This window comes from Cyanistes caeruleus, chromosome 1 (genome assembly GCF_971803275.1).
Source record: "Cyanistes caeruleus chromosome 1, bCyaCae1.hap1.1, whole genome shotgun sequence".
In the NCBI taxonomy this organism is placed as follows: domain Eukaryota; kingdom Metazoa; phylum Chordata; class Aves; order Passeriformes; family Paridae; genus Cyanistes; species Cyanistes caeruleus.
Window position 1 is genome coordinate 91,662,826 of NC_141701.1, and position 8,406 is coordinate 91,671,231.

At 40.6% G+C, this 8,406-nt stretch overlaps 1 protein-coding gene across 9 annotated transcripts in view; it reads left to right on the forward strand.

Annotated features, from left to right (window-relative positions):
- RNF144B (ring finger protein 144B) overlaps positions 1–7,144 on the forward strand; it is a 93,117-nt gene extending 85,973 nt beyond the window's left edge. For all 9 annotated transcript variants that reach the window (XM_023919644.2, XM_023919642.2, XM_023919643.2 and 6 more), the window contains 3 exons: positions 1,099–1,243; positions 2,977–3,066; positions 3,300–7,144. In XM_023919644.2, the coding sequence (XP_023775412.1) occupies positions 1,099–1,243; positions 2,977–3,066; positions 3,300–3,440 (376 nt within the window). In that variant the 3' untranslated portion in view covers positions 3,441–7,144. The remainder of the gene's footprint in view (positions 1–1,098; positions 1,244–2,976; positions 3,067–3,299) is intronic.
- Positions 7,145–8,406: the final 1,262 nt, after the last annotated feature.

Genomic DNA, 8,406 nt, shown 5'->3' on the forward strand with positions numbered 1-8,406 from the left:
TCTTCTGTTTCTTTTCCTCACAGGGCCTCACATCAGGCTCATGGAGCAGCTTCCAGATCCACAGCTTCAGCTTGGAAACTGTCCATGTCTCCTGGTGTTTCCTAAATACAATTCCAGTCTAAATACTACTTTAAATGATAAATTTCATTTTTTAATGCTTAATATTATTTGTGTACTTGCCAAGCTTGGGTTGCAACTGACACTTCTGAAAGGTGAAGCCCTCCAGGACTTTAAATCTGTCTAAAGGTTTTGTTCACATGTTAGAATTATGAGCTATGCCCATACAAAAAATCCAATATACCAATGTTGCAGGATACAGATTTTGCCTATACTGTGATTAAGAAATCACCCCTGCTTAATATATATAGAATCTCTGCACAGAAAAACTTTAACTCATACAGAGTGTAAATCTCACTTGGTGTGAGAAGCCAGATTTATGCTCCTTTTCCTTAAGTGCAAACAGCCTACAGATCAGGTTTTAAAAGTCATTAATCTACAGAAGAGAGATTTTTGTGTTTAAATTACATCATGTCTTTGGCTATCCATCTTTGTTTTCAGAATCAGGTTATGTTGAGTCATGTATTCAAAGTTTTCTATCATTTTTTTAGGAAATTAAAGACTTTAAACCTAGAGCATTCTACTTTCTAGAGACTCCATTGAATAGGAGTTGCCAAAAAGCTCTTTTTACAATTTTTCTTCTCTAGGTGTGATCTCTGGCTGTGGTGGAGTTTAAGCCTATTTTATTCAGACAAGTGCTATGAGTTGCATAATCCAGTCCTGTTAAATGAATTGTGCAAGGTCTCTGTAACAAAGTCCTAAATTTTAATACCATAGGTGATTAACTGTGGGTGTAGTGAGTGTTGGTTTTATATAGCATCAAGGAACAAGGCAGGGGATTTTCACTTTTATGTGATATTAATAGTCTTACACCTAGTAGTGAGTATGCTTCAGTGTATTGTTCTGAAGCTTCACACACTGAGTGCATTGGGACAACAATATTAGATGCTCTGAAAAATAAGCACAATACATATCAGGCAGTGGACCTGAATGCCAACAATAATGTTCCCATCTCACTTGAATGTTTCCTTACTTTTCTAGATTCCTTATTGGAGCAGAGACAGAGGCGCCAATTAAGCAGTGCCCAGTTTGTCGAATTTATATTGAGCGAAACGAGGGCTGTGCTCAGATGATGTGCAAAAACTGCAAGCACACGTTTTGCTGGTATTGTCTACAGAACTTGGATGTAAGTACTGCAGAAAAAAACACCAAGATAAAGAATAATGATGTTAGGGTTAGTCTGAGGCCCCGTGCAAGCTCTTTGTTAGTTCATTGCTGTCCTACCTTATTTCTTGGCTCAGTTCAGCTTCTGACTCAGTTTCTTTCTCTTCTTTCACCCAGTGCTTTTATTTATATCAGTATAATTTTTATTTCTTCCATAAAGGGTTATAGCCATGTCTGTGGGTCCCGTGTTAGTTCTTTGAGGGAAATGGGACTAGCACATCACTTTCTGGAGGTTTGTTGCAGCAATACCTTGCTCAGTTTCCCTCTTCCAGTAGTTAAAGACAGTTTGGTTGAGAGTGAGGAAAATAAATGTTCCGCTTGTTTCAACAGCAAAGGACACAGCCTGTCTAAAACATGCTACAGTACTGGGTGAAGGGGGTTTTTCCATGGTATGGTGGCTTAAGGGCTCCCTGCTAGGAAGGACTAGGTCTCCTTTACTAGTCCCTCTCTAGTGCCATTTTTGCTGAAGAGAACAATTGGTTATTAGGCTTGAGGATAAAAATACTGGATCATGAACATGGATTGTGAAGTGCAGGTTGCTAATTGTTTCTCAAAGGTTGCAAACCAGTCTCAACTCGTGTGGACTTCAAGTATCCTAGCAGCATGAAGAGTCCTGAAGTAATGCACTTGTATATATGGCAGCTTGCCCTTTTGGCACAGTCATCAGTAACAACTGTGGGAGTGTGAAAAGGACTTTAGCAGCCCTTGAAATAAAATGTTGTGTGCTGCGTGGCTTTTCTTGTCTTCTTTTTTGTACTCCACAGCCAGCAAACAATGAGACTTCCTCAGTCTTCATCCTTTACTCAGCATGTTAAACAGGTTTCCCTCAGTGTTATGTCTCCTTTCACTGTGGGTGAATGTGCTTTTTCAACATGAGTCTTAGGGCTTGCCTCAGAGTACATGCAGTACACAGTGATTGCTTAACACTGTGCTGAACCAGGAGAGTGTCGCATTCTTGCAGACTCCGCAGACATGCCCTTATCGAGTTTTTGTCAGTTCAAAGGGAGAAAGAGAGAAAGAAACTATAGTTGTGTGATTCAAATGTATTTTTTTCTGAATGTGTGGGGTTTACAGAAGCTCCAGGCATAGATGAAGGTAATAGCTGCAAAGCCAGAGAGCAGACCTGAAAAGTGAAAGGGGAAGCAGCATCAGGTTACAGCACAGTGGTTTGGGGAGGGTAATGCAGGGCATGAGTCACCTGGAGAAAGGAATTGGTAGTTTAATAAGTATTAATGGTTAAAGAGAAGTGAAACAGGATTTTTGTACTTTTTATATTTTCCTGTTAAGTCTAAGGAGAAAATTACTGTGAAGTAGGTACATCAGGAGAACAGAAGGTGGAATACTTCAGGAAGATGATCCCTCACATTGCTAGGTTTCAGAAATGCCTGTTGTTTTCCCTTTTATCATCACCAAATTATAGACCACGTACTTGTGCAATAGGTGAAACTCATGTGCTTATGCTTTTTAAAAGTGGAGGATGAAATATGCTGTATGATAGCTCAGGTGCCAAACATACACCAATTTCTGAAACTGCGAGAAGTTACTCTAGGTAATTATTTAGAAGACAGGTGAACTCGTCTGCTGGCAGCTGGCAATTTCGAAGCAGTGCCAGGAAGGTTGTGTTTCCACTCTGGTCTTGAACCTCTCCCTGCAGTTCTGTAACCTGCTCTTACAACTTCTCCTTTTGTTTTTCAGAATGATATTTTCTTACGACATTACGACAGAGGCCCTTGCAGAAACAAGCTGGGCCACTCACGGGCTTCAGTGATGTGGAACAGAACACAGGTGTGTTCCTAGCCAGCTGGGCAGAGCTCTCATGCATGCATGAAGCAAAGAGATTTTACCCTTCAGACAAGAACCAAGATGATTATTTTCCTATTTTCATATTTTCTTTCTTTTTCTTTTTTTTTCTTTTTTTTCTTTTTTTTTTTTTTTTTGACCCATGTTATGTTTATGCACATGCATGTTTTATTTTCCATGCTATCTAAATATGTACTTTTCACCACCCTGTCTTTCAGGTTGTGGGGATCCTCGTTGGACTAGGTATCATAGCATTGGTGACCTCGCCATTGCTGCTTGTGGCATCTCCATGCATCATCTGTTGCATTTGCAAATCTTGCCGGAGCAAAAAGAAAAAACACAGCCTGCCGACAACCTAAAACTCTTTGTCTTTTTGAGTCTCCATCTGTACAACATATACATGTGAGAAAGCACAATGGTTGTGTTTGGGTGCCATTCCTACCAAATAATGCTCCTTTTTTTTTGCCAGTTCTTGGGATAAGTGCCTATTCTTTACAGGCTACTCTATCAGTAACAAATCCTAGTGGGGGAAAAGTCTAGATTATTGTGCAGTACGTATAGCGTAGGTTTTTGCTTCCTGAAGAGGAAAACAGGACACCATTCAGTACTTCATACCACTGATATGATCCACCGTTCAAGACCGATAGAGCATTCCCATTTTCCATCGGCTGCACATGACTCGATCCTGCTGCATTACTCTGTCTTTGCAGATCTAGTCATTACTGTTGTGCTTGCTGTTGGTTCTTGGTGACACTCAGATTTCTCAGAAAGTTTTGGGTCTTTTGTAAAAGAGGGAGAGGGTAAAGCCTGATTAGGTCCTTCTGTCTGCTAGCTTGTGTCCAGTTAAATGTAACAAACCATTAAGAAAAATATGTTTGGTAGTTCCCTGTCAATTGGCTGCCATAGCATTTCTTTCAGCATTGAAATCCATTTGATTTTTACCATTGATCTCAGCTACAGAAGTGAAAAAACAACAAAACTGTTTCTAAGATACGGCTTTATTCTGAGAGACCAGACTACCATGCGAAAGCTGCTATTTTTTTCACATCAAACATGATGTATCTACCGAGAAATATTAGGGATATGCATATTTCCCTAGCACTGGGCATGCCTTTTGTCAGTACCATGGGTGCAGCAAACTCACAGTGAAGGTAATGTTTTAAGAAAGACTGTGATACAGTTCCCATTTTGTGTCCAGCGTTGGGATCCTGGCTGTGTGTGTACAGAGCATGGCATGGGCACAGATGTACTAAGTACATATGGGCAGTCAGCATCTTTTTTTCAACAGTTTACGTGGGGTGGCAGCACTGTCAAAAAGTTATTGAAACCAGGCTAAGCCAAGCCCTCCTTCAGAACCTTATGGACATGCTGGAGTGAATACTTGAGAAATGCTGTGTAAATGTGAGCTCCCTCCATTGGTGGGTATTTCTTTCGTCCTGCTCAAGGTTAACAAACTCTGTTACTGGTATTTTTTAGTAACTCAGAATCTAGAAAGCTGTCATTTAATAAGTGCTTCATTTTAATTTGGTGCCTCACCACCAAACCAAGTCATACCCTGGTATCAGTTACACCTGTATGAGTTCACTGAAATCTCGCTGAAGAGCTGGAATTACTCCAGGCTCAGTCAGGAGTGGCTGAGATCAGACTCTACTCTCTGGAGTTTATTTCCTTAATGGATAATTCTCCTCACAATCGGGGCCTGTGGCGCTTTTGTTCTGGACTCCCGTCTGTGCTTTCTGTACATGTGGGAACAGATACAAGTTTGCACTATACAATTGGTTGTAATTCCAAACCCCTTTCCATGAGGGCTGCGAGGTTTGCAGGAGATGCTGGGCCCGAGCGTGGTGTCGGGCTCGCGCTCGGCCCTCTCCGACCACACGGCGCGGGTCACCCGGAGGGTGCTGCCAGGGTGTCTGTGTGTGGTGTTTGGCTGAGCCTCAGGAACTTTGCCTTCTTGGCAGCTGTAAATGTGACCTTTTTTTTCTGTTTAACTTAGCTCTCTGGTTACTGTAACAAAAGTGGCAGGTGTTCTTTTGAGAAAGTGTAGTATGTTGAGCAGACTAGCAAGGACAGAGGCCTTAACAGATACTGCCTGTTATACTTTTTAATTGATTTCTTTTATAAATACTGTCTGACTTTGCTACCAGTCGTGGCTGGAGGGCAGGCAGTGCTCGCCAGTGTGAAAGGCTATATTTATTCTTCATCCTCAGCTTTGAAGGGAAGCAGAACGGTAGACAGTACATTCTAAATACAGAGTGCAATGCAGGCAACTGCCATTTATAATAAATAAAGAATGTTTTCTGTATGTGTTTTCATGAAGAGCACTAATGGTAGTGCTTTGGGGTACTTGTGACAGATTAAAGTGTCCAGCCTTTGGCTTTGCACTATTTTTCTACCTATGTTTTTATGGCACTACTGTCATTTCCATTTTATTTATGAACTTGAAGTTGCAAGTCTTACTTTAACAAAGCCTCAAGGACAAAGATGTAGGAGCTGTACAGTCTCTTTAACCATACCCAGCATTGCAATGTACCAGTATCCTTTGCATGTTAAAATCTGAGGGTTTTTCATGATTTGTGATCTTACCCATGACCGGAGCATCCTTTGCTAGTCTGGTTTCTTTCCTTGTCCTCTCCCTCTTTCTGTTGGCCTTTTTTATCTAAAATGCCTATTGGAATGAAGGTGTCGGACCCTTTTTTCATTAATACTGTTGTGTTAATGAAACTGTCAGATTCTTCCCTCTGTTAAAGAAACGCAGCCAAAGGCACCTCTCCTGCACCACTTTAGATGTCTGGTGGGTGTTCCAAAACTGGTATAAATTAATCATGAAGGAGTTAACACAGCCTGGCAGTCTCAGCGCCAGTCCAGGCATGTAAGAAATCTAGACGTGGATTGGTAGCCCAGGCTTTTGCTGAAGGTTTTTACACAAAAACTGGATAGGGGGAACATGAGCTACAGGCACCACTTCCTTTGGCTGTGTAGGTGCAAAAAATGGACCAAGAAAGAAGCTCGAGACATCTTCAGTGCTTAAAATTAAAAGCTTTACAACAATGATTTTCTTTAAAAGGCTGTGTCCATATCCTGGCTTTCATTGCATGGGAATACTTGAGCATGTGCATTAATGTGCATTAGTGTGCATTAAGTAGATCCTGGCCTGGCTGAGATGAGCAGTGCCTGCGCTGAAGTGCTGGGAGCAGGAAAGCCCTGTTGCTTTGTTTTCCAGAAGGCAGCTATTTTGCACTAGCTGGCTATGCTCACAGAGTTTCCAGAGAAACATTTTAGCAGGAATCTTTTTACAGTGTTGGCTTTTGCTTTTGTGTTTCTTTGGGGTTTTTTTTTTTTGTTTGTTTGTTTTTTAACTTTATAAGAAACATTAAAGTCACTTTATAAAAGATTTATTGAAAGCATGGCAAATAATACTAGTAATAATTAGGGAGAACAGAAAAAAAACCTCAGGATTCTGACTATATCTGACTCTTCTTAATCGAAGTAAATCCACCCTCCTGAGCTCCATCTGTGTGATGTAGTTGGTGCATATTACTACCAGGCTTCACTGCTCTTCCCATCTCTTCACCATACCAGGTGGCTGCTATGGGGGCAGCAGACAGGGGAGAGCACAGGGCTGTGGCAGTGCAGGTGCCACACAGGAGCACATTGCCAATTTGTCCTTGGCCCTTTAACCACCGAGAGACACCTTGGGGGTGGGATTTAGGCCTTTAGTGTTACATTGAGAGCATTCACAGACATATCTGGTGGAGAACGAAAGTGAAAAATACTTCTCTGAACGAGGAGCATTCAGGCCTTATGAAAATTAGGCTCTAGGTCTTTAAAGGTCAGTTCCTAAACTTAAGAGACCAGTGCTAGAAACCTGGGTTTGTATTGCTTCTGGCCACAAATCTCTGTGGCCACATATCCTGTCATTTCCCATCAGTCTCTGGGTCTGTGTCAAATACAGCTGAAGATCCCATTCAGCATTCCACGTCCTTGTGTTAAAATGAGGATGATGATATCTACTCCCAGACTGATCTCTTAATAAAAAGAAGATATTTGTCATGCTGCAGCATAAGTGCGTCTCTGCAGTATTTATTCCAGAACTATAGTGGGTGTTCAGTGTTGCCCTTTGGTAAATGATGGTTTATTTTTGGTGTATGGAGTTACTTACCCCAAAGAAGGGCATGAAGGGTAACGATAATGAATGTTTCTCAGTGCTTTAATGACGCTAAATGTTGCATCTTGTTGTCTGTCCAGTTACACAGCATGAAGTCCAAAGATAAGTTTAAAATGTACACAAATTTTACTTGAATGAACTAGGAGAAACTGGATATTGCCTCCATATTTGCATGAAGAAATCATTACAAGCGGACAGATACAACTGCATTTCCACAATGGGACAATAAAAGCAACTTTTGGCTGCTCCATTTTTTGGTACCACAATGGGTGGTTGTGCTGTAATGACTGTCGCTTTAAAAATTTGAAATCTGTTTTGCACTGTAATCTCCTTCTCCCAGTCATTCTTTGTCAAACTAATTCCTTTTATGATCTTATTTTTCATCCTGTATTTCAGGCCAAAGATTCTTAGAACAAAGCTAGTAGATGTCTTTGTAAGAGGATAAAAATCCTGCAGCCATTTTCTCCCAGGTTTTAAAAAGAAATTTGATGCTGAGTTACTGGACCAAAGATGAAAATTCCAGACCTGGCTTGTTTAGAAAAAACCTATTGAGACTTAAGAAGTTCTCTTATAAGACCTAAATAAGGGCTGCTTTGTTGGAATTCATAGATAAGTGAGCCCTTCAGCTTTTGAGCTTCACAGAAGAGATGCTTCTATTGTTAAGCAGACTTCTTTGGAAATGTCCTGGGAAATAAAAAATCTACATCCTGTATACATATTTTTATTATATAAATAAAAAATTCTTCTCTCGTATAGATTCAGAATGTAGGTATTCGAACTCTCTAGAGACTTTTTAGAGTATACTTATCCAGGAAGATAATCTTATAAATATGCTGAGGCAGTTGAACAGAGCGTGCTAGTTATAAAACAGTTGTCAGACATCTCTCACCCATGAGTGTGTAGGATGAGATCGTAATTTACATGGCTGGAAATAAAGATGCGAAAAATTACCTTTCCTGGAACAGCAAGAGTTGGTTCTTCTGCAGTCGTCTGGAAGGTTAACTTACTGCTAAGACTCTGGAGAACTTCAGTCTCGTTTTCATTTGTCCTTTAGTTAGTAAAATAGTGAAGTGAGAACTGAACGGGAAACCCAAAGGTCTGTCTTGTGTCATGACATGCAACCTCATAACCAATATGGTTTTATAATTTATTATTAT